The 14,482-nt window shown below is 37.5% G+C and overlaps 1 protein-coding gene across 1 annotated transcript in view; it reads left to right on the forward strand.

Moving 5' to 3' along the window:
• Positions 1-14,482, forward strand: part of LOC102839213 (mucin-19-like) — a 24,241-nt gene that overhangs the window by 3,701 nt on the left and 6,058 nt on the right. Inside the window, exons 6-18 of the mRNA XM_006865346.1 lie at positions 366-413; positions 652-705; positions 2,082-2,135; positions 2,970-3,023; positions 4,482-4,532; positions 5,370-5,417; positions 6,213-6,269; positions 6,414-6,467; positions 8,290-8,349; positions 9,330-9,374; positions 9,872-9,925; positions 10,949-10,993; positions 12,961-12,990. Coding sequence (XP_006865408.1) covers positions 366-413; positions 652-705; positions 2,082-2,135; positions 2,970-3,023; positions 4,482-4,532; positions 5,370-5,417; positions 6,213-6,269; positions 6,414-6,467; positions 8,290-8,349; positions 9,330-9,374; positions 9,872-9,925; positions 10,949-10,993; positions 12,961-12,990 — 654 coding nt within the window. The remainder of the gene's footprint in view (positions 1-365; positions 414-651; positions 706-2,081; positions 2,136-2,969; positions 3,024-4,481; positions 4,533-5,369; positions 5,418-6,212; positions 6,270-6,413; positions 6,468-8,289; positions 8,350-9,329; positions 9,375-9,871; positions 9,926-10,948; positions 10,994-12,960; positions 12,991-14,482) is intronic.

The raw sequence follows: 14,482 nt of genomic DNA on the forward strand, positions 1-14,482 counted from the left end.
TTAGGGCATCATGTTTGGAAAAATGGAGGTACTGCCTGAAAGAGGAAGTCACTCAATGAAGTGAATTTACATAGTGCCAGCAATGGGCTTAAGCACAAGAAATGTGAGGATGGCGCACAACTGGGCAGGATTATGTTCCCAGGTAAAAATATTAGATTGACTCAAAGACTTCTATTTTAAGTATCTGAATACATCTGAATATTGAAATACCAATAGGTTTTCAGTATTGAAAATCTGTGAATCCTTATAGTAAGTTAAATTGGCAGAAGTAAATGCAGAAACCTCTCTGCCCTTTGAAATCTTTTTCTGACCACCCCACTCCCCCAAGTTTACACACAAGAGTATATTTTCTCCCTTCTTTTCAGGAGCTGAGACCACTGCACCAGGAAGCTATATCTCTAGCAGCCAAACAGGTGAGTGTGAGAAAATATTAATATTTCTGATAGTTAATCAATATTCAAAATAAAGAGACCTCTATCACGAGAACTTTGACCCTGTATATTTTTTGGGAAAGTAATATACTTAATGAGAAGGTATTTAAGTAACCGTGGAATAAGCCTTCTATAACTCAAGAGAGTTAAATTGTTTTTCTTATACTTTTTTAATATCAGTAAACTGACATCTCCAGTCCCTTTCTTTTTGTGATTTCAGGCACCAATGACGTCATCTCTGGAACAACTATTGCACCTGGACGCTCCAGCACAAGTAAGTGAATTTATTCCAAAGCAACTCTTCCCTTTTCTAACCTCAGAGAAAAATATATATTCCGAAAGACTGCCCTTTTTACTCTCTGCATTGTTTCTCTAGAAGACAGAGTCTGATTAGCAATCAGTGAGAAGTAGGAGCCCCAGCTGTTAACACTGCCATTGAATAGTGCACCTGTAATTGTTTCCTAGGGCTGCTATAATGGAGTACCACAAAGCAGGTGGCTTAAAACAACAAAATATGTTCTCTCATAGTTTTGGAAGCCAGAAGGCCAAATTCAATTTTTAGCAGAGACTTTGATATCTCTAGGGGATGATCATTCTATGCCCCTTGTTAGTTTCGAGTGGTTCCTAATAATCCTTGTGTTCTAGGATTATAGATTCATCACTCCAATTTCTGCCTTTGTCTTCTGCCTGTGTCTCTTCTCTTTCTATAAGGTCATTGGTCCTATTGAATTAGGGCCAACTCTACTCATGTATGACTTCATGTTAATTTCAAAGACCCTGTTAGGCCACATTCACAGGTATTGTGGGTTAGAACTTCAATATGTCTTCTAGAGAATACAATACAACCTGTAACAAGTACCATTATGGTTTTGCATCTGGATCAGAAAGATTATTGTACTTGAAGAGTAGCTCCTCTAGCCCATACCATGGGTCAATCATGTTGATTTGCATACATCCTTGGTTAGATTTCTAGAGAAGAGAAGTAGCAGAAATAACACCTTGGGAAATTAATCCACTTAATAGTATAGGTGGTTGTTGTTAAGTACTGTTGAGTTGGTTCCAATTCACCACAACCATGTAAAGGGTTTAAATATGGTGAAAAAGTTTCTGCATCCAGTTTGAGGGCTTTAGATTTATATTATCTAAGTAAGCCTATTGGAAGATAGGCTATTTGAGAAAAGAATTTTCATGTATTTTGTTCACAAACAAATCCCTGCTGCTCAATAAATAATGACATAATTCATAATCATAAAAAATATATGCTTCAACCCAAGAGCGTAGATGATGATGCTCATAAGACTGAAGTAGACAAATGAATCTAGGAATGGTGATGCCTGGAACTTTCCAGTGCACAATACATCGCCGAATGGTGGGGCTCTGGAAATTCAGATTTCTTTTTTACCCAAATTACTTCAGTACAGAAGCTTCCATGGCCTTCTCATCTTAGGCACCACTGGTGTGGCCTCAAGTATTGTACCTGGAAGTTCAAGTGCAGGTAAATTCACTAACTGTGAAGGGCACATCCTTTCTGGAAATAACACAACAAAAATGTCTTCCACATAGCTCTACTCATACACAGTATTTTTTGCAGAGTATATGTTCTCTTCTTTCTAAAGCCTCATTCTTTACCTGATTTTTTCCTTCTTTCAGAAACCACAATATCCACAGGAGGCAGTAAAACCACTCAAGTGGAATGGAAAACAGGTGAGAATTAGTGTGTGTGTATGTTTTGGATAATGATTAACTTCAATTACACTTTTTCTTATAGTATATTGAGATTTTAGAAACCCTCATTGTTTTGTTTTGTTTTTCATGTTTTATTGTGAATTATATGATATTTTACATGAGAGAACTTTAGTTTTACATTCATTCCAATCCCCTCCATGCATCATCAACCAACCAAAGGGTATACCCTAAAACCCTCATTGTTTTTATGTAGTGGTGACAAGTTGGGCTGATCTCACAGTCAGCAGTTTGCAAGGACCAGATGCTCCATGGGAGAAAGATGAGACTTTCTGCTCCTGTAAATATTTACAGCCTTGGAAACGCTATGTAGTTTCACTATGAGTCAGAACCAACTCCATGGTACACAATCACCACTACCACCACCATCATCAGTGATTTACAATCACGTCAGGCAGAGTTTTGAGGTCCTCCGGTTCCAGGGCCCAGCTCACATATGTTGTTGTTAGGTGCCATTGAGGCAGAACTAAATGCTGCCTGATCCTGAGCCAACCTCACTATAGTTGTCATGCTTGAGCCCATTGATGCTGCCACTTTGCCAATCCATCTTGCTGGAGGTCTTCCTCTTTTTCTCTGACCCTCCACCCTACCAAACATGATATCCTTCTCCAGCGACTGGTCCCTCCTGATAATATGTCTGAAGTATGAGAGAGAAAGTTTGGCCATCCTGGTCTCCAAGGAGCACTTTGGCTGCACGTTTTCCAACACAGATGTGTTGGTTCTTTTAGGTTTCTGAGAATGAGAGTGGAAGTGACAATTGTGTAAAAAGCTTTCTTTTCCTATTCGTCATTTTAGGTATCACTACAATATTAGGTGAAGAAGCTTCACTCCCAGAAGGTTCTTTTCCAGGTAAACATAAGGCCAAATGAACACAGAAAATGTGACTAGAATGTATTTTTACCTCAGTGTATTAGAGTGAAATGTATCGTGATGACCCCAATGACTCAAGTCTATTCGTACTCTCAAAAGTTTTCTTGCATTCACCCTCTTAGAAGCTACCACTGGACAGTCAGGTGGATATGGCAAGAAGAGGACAGGGGGGAACAAGGGGGAACCAAATAATCCTTATTTTATAGCCAGAAAAAGGGACTCCAAGATTGACTCATTTACATCTTTGATTTTCAAGTAAAATGATGCATAAACAAAAATAACTTACCATGTGGTTGAAACAGCCCAAGATACAAGTAGATTCCCTGTCAACTTAGCTGTCTTCATTAAAGAAGAATCACTACTTCCCTTCTTGTTGCAGGCACCACTCGGATAGCTTCTGGCACCACATTTGAACTGAGGAGTTCAAACACAGGTGAGGCAACCAGCTGAAAAGAGCAACCTGTAGTTGTTGACTAAATCAATGCAAGAAGATCTCTAGTCGTTGCATATATCATGTATTATTATCCAGAAAAAGTACGTCTGTAACTTTATTCAGAATTCTTCTCTCACATTTTCCACCTGCCCTCTTTTAGAATCTACAACTTTCTCTGGAGGCAGTGGAACCACAGGAGCTGGAACAAATACAGGTGAACACTCAAGCTTCCTAACCTGCTCCCTTTCCACTTGTAACAGTAGTAATGATAACTACTATTTCCTAGCATTTACTCAAGCTTCCTAACCTGCTCCCTTTCCACTTGTAACAGTAGTAATGATAACTACTATTTCCTAGCATTTACTATGTGCCAAGCACTACTCTATAGTATTCATATTATTTTATTCCTTCTTCCAAGCTTTGATGTATATTCTATTTTATCACAATGTTTACATTTGATAAAATGTATAGCTCAGTGATATTAACTTGTCCAGGGTCACACATCAAACAAATAACCGATTCCCAATTTAAGTAGTCTGGCTCCAAAGTTTGTTTAGCTTAACCATGAAACTATTACTAAATACCTCTACATACACTGCCAAATTTTCTTGGCACATAGCTAAACATTTCTAGAACATTTAAAGTTTCATAATGTTAATACTTTATCCAAATAAAAATTGTATGGACAAGTTTTTTTTGTTTGTTTGTTTCTCTTGTTGCTTTTTTCAGGCAGCCAAGTAAAAGAAAATACCTTTTTCTCTATAACATTTAGCCCAGGGAAAGAAATTTTATCATTGAGACTATCTCTTCTCTTCACTACAGAATTTATATTGCAAATGATTAATTACATTAGAAAAAATATTTTTTCTGTAAAAAGATATCCTGAAAATGGATGGTGTGTTCACGTCAAAGAATTCTGTTAGATTCCCCATTATATTCTATAATATATCCTTCTCATGAAGGGAATGAAATGGATTAATGATATGCTAAAATTTTGATTTTAGGCACTAGAATAGTTCCTGGGATCACCAGCTCACCTGGAAATTCTAATGCAGGTGAGTCAGTGAGGAAACATGTGGTTGTATTTTTCTCTTGGGGTCAGCTCTGGTGTCGTAGTACAATGACTTTCTGTGGCTTCCTTTAGCCCCCACCTCTCTCTTCTTTTCTACCCTCAAAATCTACTACTGCTATAAAAGGAAGCATAATGAATAAAACTACAATTGGTAATTCTTGAGTTCTACTAATTTATACTCTGTCTTTGCCTCTTCATGAAAGCATGTGCTAGGGAAAGCTAAACACAGTGTTTCAACTTTTTCTTTTGGCAGGCAGGGAGGGTTGTCTTATCTCAGACAGCCATATATATATATTTAACCATCTGTGTTTGTGGCTGTTATTGATGTTAAATGCCATTAAGTTGATTTTGTGTCATAGCGACCTGTATAGGGTTTCCAAAGAGCAGCTGGTAAGCTTGAACCACTGACCTTGCAGTTCAAACGACTTTGATATCTGATGCATTAGCTCTCACAGCACCATATCAGGTGTCTAAAAATCTATAGTTTCCTTTTGGGCAAAGCTTGTACTATAGTTTTGACAAGGCAAGTCCAGAAAGGTTTCTCTTTGACATTCAAGCTATTTTCCTAATGTCATATGGAGACACTATGAGGGACTTTGAAAAGCTTGTGTGAAAACATAATTGAAAAATAGAATTTTCCATGAATTTTTTGAAGCTCCCCTCATATTTCCAGATAGTTATATTCAGAAAAACAGAGATGATAGAAATAACCCTAAAAGTTTTAATCTATCATGTTTGGACTTCATATGTTATGATTTTACTCATTAAATACAGTTTGAATATATTTACAAAAATACTATTTCTATTTTCTTCGTATTAGGATCTACCACTGGAACATTTGAGAAGCAAAGTCCTAGAAGTGAAACAGGTAAACATAGGAAAGGCCCTGAAACTGATGATATTTAACCTTAGGGTGGCAGATCATCCAGTATAGACCTCAAGCCAATATATTTACATTGGTCTTGAATTGCATCACAAATATGGAGAACTCACAAGATAGTCACAAGAAGGACCTTCTGCTTCTTTAACGTTACCGTGTTGTTATTGGCATCACCATTGCATCTCTCTCTCTTTTCTACTTCAGGCACCAGTGGGGTAGTCTCTGGTACAACAGTTGCAACTGGAAGTTCACACACAGGTAAATAAATACGATCATTGGTTTCCTCTCACATCCCCAAACATTCCTTATATTCTGTGGATTCCATCAAATTTGTCTGAGTTCCATTATTCATCTTCATTTTCCTGTCTTCTTTTCTTCCTTCACTTAGAGGCCACAACATCTTCAAGAAGTGGTGGGTCCACCAAAGCTGGAATTGAATTAGGTGAGCACTAGCAATCAAACTATAGTAAATCACATTGGTTACAATGAACTAAAGGGGAATTCTTCTCTATTTAAATCTCTTCAGGACAAAAAAAGAAAGGAAGGAAGGAAGAAGCCCAATTGTAGGAATGATAAACCACGTGAAATCCTTTCTATGTTTGTAAAATAATAAACATAGAAACCAAACTTGATGTGCCACTTAAAGCAAGAGAATTCCTGACATAAACCTTTTAATTCATCAGAGAAATTGTTTTAGACCAAATCCTGTTTTAAGTAAAAGGGAATTCATGAACTGATTCATGATGCATGAAATGAATTGAACTCCTCTTTTTGTAATTTCAGTTACCACTGGGGTAACCCCTCACACAGCCATTGAACCTGGGAGGAGTTCTAGCACAAGTGAGTCATTAAGATGATATAGAAGCCTACCTGTATGAACTTTAGGGAACCCAATGTTTCCTATGGGAATAATACATGAATAGTTATATTTTCTTCCCCAGAATTTATGCATTATATAAAGTATTTTTTTGTATTTTTTTTCAGAGTCTACAACTTCTTCCGAAATCAAAGCTAACACTGGAGCTGAAACAGCAACTGGTGAGTGGTTAGTTGTTTCAGATTTTTGGTTCTCAACATTTAAAGAGATGATATATTCAGTTAATCAGGTTTGGGCTCTTGCTCTTCAAACTGATTTTTCCCGTACCCTTTTTAAATGCAATTTTATGAAACTAAAGAGATTGCAAGACTTTAAATTCTTTAAATTCTTTATCCATCTTACCTTTGTGGATACAACATCAAGGTCAACTGGAATTCCCAGGGTACGATAAAATTCTAGTCCTGGTTAGTAGAGTCGTTGAATAATCCATCTTGGACTTTTCTTTGAATATGAAACTCATTCTTATGGAATTTTCTTCTTGATTTAGGTCCCAATAGATTTAAAATTTCCCTTATGTATACCTAGCGTAGTGGTTACGAATCGGGCTGTGAACCGGAAGGTCAGCAGTTCGAAACTACCAGCTGCTCCATGGGAGAAAGATGAGGCTTTCTGCTCCGGGAAAGATTTACAGCCTCGGAAACCCTGTACAGGGTCTCTATGGGTCGGAACCGACTCGACTGCACTTAACAACAACATACCCCTTCTCCACAGGAGTCCTTACTGAAGCACCAGGGAGTCACATCACAGGAAGTAAAACAGGTGAGCAAAAAAAGCACTTCTTTCCAAGTCTTAAGTCATATTGTTGTTGTTGCTAAGTGCCATCGAGTGGATTCCAACTCACAGTGACCGTGTATAGGGTTTCCAAGGAACATCTAGTGAGCTTGAACCACTGACTTTGCAATTCAAATGACTTTGCAATCTGATGCATTAGCCCACAGCACCACACCAGGACTCCTTAAGTCATACAGAGCGCCAGAATGAAACATTTACATACATTGTTTTGGGGGAATGAAACAATCTGTTGGAAAAAGTGCTATATACTTGTTGCTTAGGAAAGCATGTGTATTTCTCGAAATCCATGTTATTCTTTGTAGTAAAAGAATTGTTATGATTTCTGAAAGTAGGGTGTGTGCATATCTGTTCCTCTCTTTTTCATTTTTAATTTTACTGGTATAGCGTCTCATACCATAGCTGCCCATAGAAACTGCAAGAGGGACTAACTAGTCCATAAACAAGGAAACTTCTTTACAACTATTATTTCCAGAGGCTATGACTTCAGGACTAAGCAGTGACACCACTGGAAGTGGAGTACACACTGGTCAGTCATGACACTGCAGAATGGTTGGGATTTCATTGATTACTAGTGTGATTTTACTTCTGAAAGAAAAGGATTATGCTTTTCATTCCAAGTCCCATTCCTTTGAATGAATAAATGTGGCTAGTGTGGTGCTGTAGGTTAATGCACCAGACTGCAAAGACGTTTGTACTACAAGGTCAGTGGTTCAAGCTCACCAGTCACTCCTGGGAAACCCTATAGAGGGTTAAATGTTTTTAACCCTATAGAGGGTTAAATGCTCGACAGCATTTAACAACAGAAAACAACAACAGTGTTATACTGTTATTCCAGAACTCAAGATAGAGTTCAGATGCATCTCTGTTAGGATGTGGTTTCTCTGTTCTCCTCAGTGAGCATAAGAATCTCTTTGTAAAATATTTATGGGCTTGACTTTGCAGGAACCACTGTCATACCAGGTCAATGCAGCAGGAAGCAACATGTTTTCACTAACATAAATGAAAAATGACTGAAATAAACACAGGATTTGAGGAGAAGAGGGATAAGTTAAAATGATCATAGAAAGGCATTTTTTCCATTTCTTGAGGTCAATCTACATCAGTTTCCTGTATTTTCTTAGTGAAAACATTATAGAGATTTAATTCTTTAGATGTATATTTGTCTTGGAACCGTCCTCTTTGCTTTGTCAGGTACTACACCACCAGCTACTACACCACCAGCATCAGTGGGAGTCACCAGTAACCAAGAAGGTGAGTATAGATGACTGACCTAGAGATGCAAGCAAATTTGCTACTTAATGAAAAACTTTGACTGATACCTAATTCTTGATTACAAGTTTAGGATTGATTTCTTCTGGTTTTCTTCTACTGTAGAAATAGGGATCCTAGTCATTGTAAATCATGTGAATGTAAGAAAAAAGATGCTCTCACTTAATAATCACACTGTAAAGCAGTGAGAACTGTGAATTGCAAGGTTTTTTTTAACCAATATGTTTTAAACATACTCTTGTGACAAGGCACATTGGAAACAATACCAAACTTAACATTTGGTACAAGAAAACAATACTAAATTTTCTGTTGCTTCTGAGAAACAGGGAATATTGCTGATACTGCACTTAGGAGGGGAAAGACCTTTTAAGGTATATCTTGATCTCTTATTTACAGGTACCACTGTCCCAGTGGTACCTGTAAATAAGTTCCAACACAGTAAAGAAGTTTCAACACAGGCAGTAAATATTTGGCAAGTGGTTAAAATGCAAACAAGGGAGAATCAGTGGTTCAAATATTCTAGTTCTTCATATATGACTTGATCCTAACAATATGGGAGGAGAAGATAAACCCTGGAGATAAACCCCTGAGACACAGGGTAGAATTGTATTAGAGACTGTGATTCCCTTAGTTTTTCTTCTAACTTTTGTCTTCTTGCTCTGGGTTTCTGAGACCACAGTCCTTGGGTAAAGCTGTGAAGTTACACACGGGTACACTGCTGAAGAGGAAAGGAGGGTAGGAGCTTAAATCCAGCTAACATTGCTCCAACATGGCATAAATCCATAAGACCTCTTCTGTCCAGAGAAGATGTCTTTTTCTAATTCACAAAGGTGGATCTTGGGGCCAGCTACAAGTCTAACTCTGATGCCAACTTTCGTATTATTTACTTTATCTTTCCATTCTTGATATCTACAGATAGGCAAAAATGACTACTATGAGACATTCCTCATTTGTCTTTGCAGGAACCCCAGTAGTATCAAGTGGTATGTCTGAAAACTCTAACGCAGGTAATATAAATGGCAGATGCAAAGAAATTTATATACTCAACAATCATCTCCCAATTAACACCAAAGTATTTCAGATAGCATACATTTATCTCTATGAATTAGAACTCCGTTTACAGTTTTGTTTTGCTTTTTTTTTTCATTTTCTTTAAATAATATAATTTCTCTCTCCTGAAAATTGATAAGGAAAAGCCAGGAAACTAAGTTTCAGGAAGTAAAGAATTCATGTGAGAAATGTTCTTGGTATTTAAGAGAAGGGATCCCAGAAGTGAGAAATTTATCAGCATCATAGGAAAGTACTTAGTTTATCTCTGTGAGCAAGAAGTAAGTATTAAGACAGAGACCTTTTCATATTTCAGTAATTGGGGGAGAGGGTACAGACTAGAGTATCTATCAGCATACTCCAGGTACTTTGAGATTATTGCCCAGTTTGAAGGTGGCTTAAGACATGCTTTTCTGTGACCTAAAAATGTTCATTGTTTTCCCTCTGTTAATTTCAGGCACCACCAAGGGAGTATCTGAAAGAACCACTACGTCTGTAATTTCTACCACAGGTGAGTCAAATAATCACAAATGAACGTGACTTGATAACATCTCAGAAGAGTAGTTGGCTCCTTACTACGCCAGTCCCTTGCACTTACCACTTTTGTTCCTTTCTTAGGAGTCAAAGAAACCTCTGGAACTGGACTGCAAACAGGTGAACACTGCAAAACAAAATCTTCATTGATCAATGTGGCATTAAATATATATAAGTAGTTAAGTATTCGGAAGTAGGGTGGTAGGAAAGAAGCAAGAGAGGCCAGTATGATGTTAAATTTTCTTTTGGAACATGAGGTGTTTTTTCTTTTGGGGGACTTTTTTACTTCATTTTCATGAGAGCTCCCTTTCTGAAGACATTTACACAGTTTGAAACTTCTAAGACTGGACATGGATTTTTTTTTTTAAATCTCCTTTTGCAGGCTCTACCTCATCTGGAGTCAAAAGCCCAGAAATATCCCATCCAGGTAAAATAAGATGAATCAAATGAAATCCCAAATAAATTTTCTTTAATGTGAATTTGTGTGCACATAGAAACTTCATATACCTATGTTTATTCTAATAAATAAAATTGAAATAAAAACAAAAAAATGCCATTGATTCAATGCTGACTCATAGAAACCCCGTAGGATGGAGTAGAAAAATTCCATAGGGCTTCTAAAGCTTTATGGAATTTTTCTACTCCATCCTACGGGATGCAGACTGCCTCATCTGTTTCCCCAGAAAGTGGTTGGTGAGCTCAAACCACAAACCGTTTTGGTTGTTGGTTGGTTATGTGCCGTGGAGTCAGTTCCGACTCATAGCGACCCTGTACAGGGTCTCCAAGGCTGTAAATCTTTCTAGGAGCAGAAAGCCTCATCTTTTTCCCATGGGACAGTTGGTAGTTTCGAACTGCTGACCTTGTGGTTCACATCCTGATTCGTAACCACTACGCTACCAGAGCTCCTTACCTTTTCGGTTAGCAACCCAATATTTAACCTACTGTGCCACCAGGGATCCTTCCAGTCGTCAATAATAGCATCCCTTTTTTCCCTCTCCAGGAACAACTGTGGTAACAGACAATCAAGAAACTGAAAATACAACAGGTTAGTATGGGGAAAATCCTTAATTTGTGTTACATAAATCAACTAACATTTTAAAATACCTTATAAGTGATAGTCTGTAGAAGAGACTGATGGCAGCAAGCTACAGCCCTTGTCATTTTATGTTCTAGTGAAGATATAGACACTACCATGACAGTGCATGCTAATGTAAAAACATGTACAATTGTGATTCATACAAGAGTAAAACACTAACGGGGAGGCTGGGAGTTGTTGAGCTTGATGGTTTGCATGGGTAAGTTTAATCATTAATCAGATATTTGTAATTTGTAATCTAAGTAGAACAAAGTTGTTGAATGACTTTATTTCCAAACTTAAATGAGAATAATATGGTATCTTTGTTTTAGACAGATGACTCTTGTAGTATTTGTGGAGATCTAAAGGTTCTTTGACTTCTCTCTGAAATACTACCCAAGAAACAGCTGTTTTCTCCTTGTAGTTCTACTCAGGGAAGATTTTCTGCTGTATTTATGTGTAATATTTCATTTCTCTCACCTGTGACTGATTTCTGCTGATTGGCTAGACATTTGTTAAGTAGGTATCAGCCTAGCTTTCCTCAGTAGAGCTAGAGACAAACGTCACATCTTTAACTCATCTTCTTTCTCTGTGTTTCACCTGACCATTTAAAGTTTTAAATTCCTTCCAAATATTCTGTTGCTCCTAGGCCAGCCGTTTTCTTTTTAGGTAGAAAAAAATGCATTGACCTTATTTTTAGCAGTTCTAAAATAAAATTTCAGTGGATAGGTAAGCTGACCAAAATATTTTAATATGTGAAGATGCACAAAAATGAGAACTATGACTACTTTTAAGAATTTGGTGGGGGTTAAGAAAAAAGATTGAAAGATTTCAAGACGTCAAAAAGTATTAACACTAGCTAGTTATTCATAGCTAGATATTTTTGTCGATTATATATTTTGTATCCTATTCTTCAGAACTGTCTTCTAAGACATTTTTCAAGAGTTTACCTTGATGTGTTTCGGCTGCTTCCCTTTTTAAATATCGTGTTACCTTTTCATTAAAAAATAAGGTCCATTGTTATTGAGTGCTGTCAAGTCAGTTCTGACCCACAGTGACCTTGTATAGGGATTCTGAGGAACCGCTGGTGGGTTTGAATTGCCAACCTTGTGGTTAGCAGTCAAGTGCCATTAAGGTCCATTAAAGGATCCAAAAAACCACTGCCATCAAATTGATTCAGACTCATTGTGACCCTATACAGGGTTTCTTAGAATGTACCTCTTTATAGGAATGGACAGCCTCATCTTTCTCTAATGCAATGGCTGCTGCAGGGCTTGAAATACTCGCTAATGGATCCTAGGTTCCCTCTTGAAATCTTGTAAACCAGTCACTTCTTGCCTTTGTAGGCCCCCCATTTTGGGTAGCCAGTGTCCAAGTTGCCAATCCCTGTCTACTCTGAGTATGGAGGGGGTGGGAATGATCCTCACTGTAAAGATTTGTTCCCTCTTTTGAGTTACTGCATCCATAGGGTGTTAGGTCAATTTCATCAAATTGTATCAGATTACTCTTTTTTTCTTCTTCTATTTGAGCTCTGATCATCCAGTCATTGAAGCCAGGTCAAGTGGGTATTATCTGCAAGTGTGGACGCTCTTGTGCATATGCCCTCTCTTCTTATCAGCTGGATGCTTCACTCTCCACTCTAGTCCTCTGTAGCTATGTAGCTATGTCACTGACTCTGGGCCCATGAGTCTCCAGGTTTTGCCACACTGCTGGCCAACCAGGTCTCCACCCGGGTTCACAGGAGTCTGTTGAACGTTGTAGGGCTTAGCTCACAGCTTCATTGCCATTTTCCCCCCCCACTTCCCCTTAATGGTGACAAATGTGGTCACCAATGAGAGTGCATTGTCTGCTCGTGTATTCCTAGGTAACCATTCTTGTGCCCAATGTATTCCATCAGTTTTATAAACTGACATGAACTTCTTTTGACTTTTATATAGAATGCCCAGTACCACTTCCACCAACCCCAGGTAAGAGCACTATTACTTCAGAAGCATTCCACATTAATTATTTTCTTTTCAGGAGGTAAAATTTCAGAAAGCATGCCAATAGTCAGATATTAGCTATGGAAGTGTTAGAGAAAAGGAAAACTCCAAGAGATTAGTTAAAATAAAGTTTACCTATTAAGTTTTTAAAATTATTTATATGATGATCAAAATACTCTCAATGGGTAGTATTTTTTAACTGAGGAATGAACTAAAAAGTTCAGGTTAGCTAGAATTCAATAATTTTGACTTCCTATTTTAAGAGAGTGATCTACTTTGCAGAAAATAGTGTAGAGTAGAAAAAGGTAGATTTTCAAAGGAGCAAACAATTCTTAAAAGGCAGAATAATTCACAGTAAAAAAAAAAACAAAAAAAGTGTATTATATATTTGTTAAAGTGTTGTTGAGTTGGTTCCAACTCATAGCGACCCTGAATAGAGTTTCTGAGTAACAGCTGGTGGGGGGTGGGTATGAACTGCTGACCTTGAGGTTGGGTGTTTATCATAAGGCGCCACACCAGGGCTCCATATCATATTAATGGAGAGTACATTTTATATATCAAATACATTATACATAATCTCGTATTTTTTAGAGATCTCACAGTACTTTAACAGAAATGAATTTTGAGAGCAGTATGTAGACCAATTTAGAGTATGTATAAGAGAATATTTAGATAAGATTGAAAAGGTAGGCTAGAGCCAAATTGAGATCTTGCAAGGCGGAATGCTAGAATAAGTTGTTTATTTTATAAGACAATTAGGGGAAAAAAGGGTGGGGGGTCTTTTTGTTTTTGTTTTTTTTTAACCAAAATGAGTGATGAGGTGAGAGTTATACTTTAGGAAAATTATTCTGTTTATGATATAGAAAATTGATTGGAGCAGGAAGTGATCTGAGTCATAACTCATCCAGGAAACTATAAAAGCATCATAGATTTTATAGATAATAAGGTCCTGGTGTAGTGTTGTAGCAACTCTACAACAGAAAGGAAGGGATTAAAGTCAAGATGGAGATGGAGGATTTCCCAATATATTGGATGACAAGCAATGGAAAGGAAACAATCAAGTTAGTTCCTAATTTTCAGGAATGGATGTTTGAAGAATAGCATGTCCTTAAGTATAAGTCAGTCTAGGAAAGAAGCTGGTTTCAGGAAAAAGAACGTAAATATTTTGTGCAGATGAGCTTGAGGTTCCTATGGATTTGTCCTATTCCAAAAAGAGGTGACCCAATTGAATGCAGAAATCAGACAATATCAATATCTCACGAAGTAAAATTTTACTAAAGATCATTCAAAAAAGGCTGCAAACATACATTGACAACGTCCAGAGGTTCAAGCCAGATGCAGAAGAGGACATGGAGCCAGGGATATCATTGCTGATGTCAGTCAGATGGATCATGGTTAACTGTGCTTTATTGATTATACAGACTCAGTTGTGTGGCTCATGTCATGCTATGGACAACATTGCAAAGAATGGGAATTC

The sequence above is a fragment of the Chrysochloris asiatica genome, unplaced genomic scaffold (assembly GCF_000296735.1).
Source record: "Chrysochloris asiatica unplaced genomic scaffold, ChrAsi1.0 scaffold00077, whole genome shotgun sequence".
Classification (NCBI taxonomy): Eukaryota; Metazoa; Chordata; class Mammalia; order Afrosoricida; family Chrysochloridae; genus Chrysochloris; species Chrysochloris asiatica.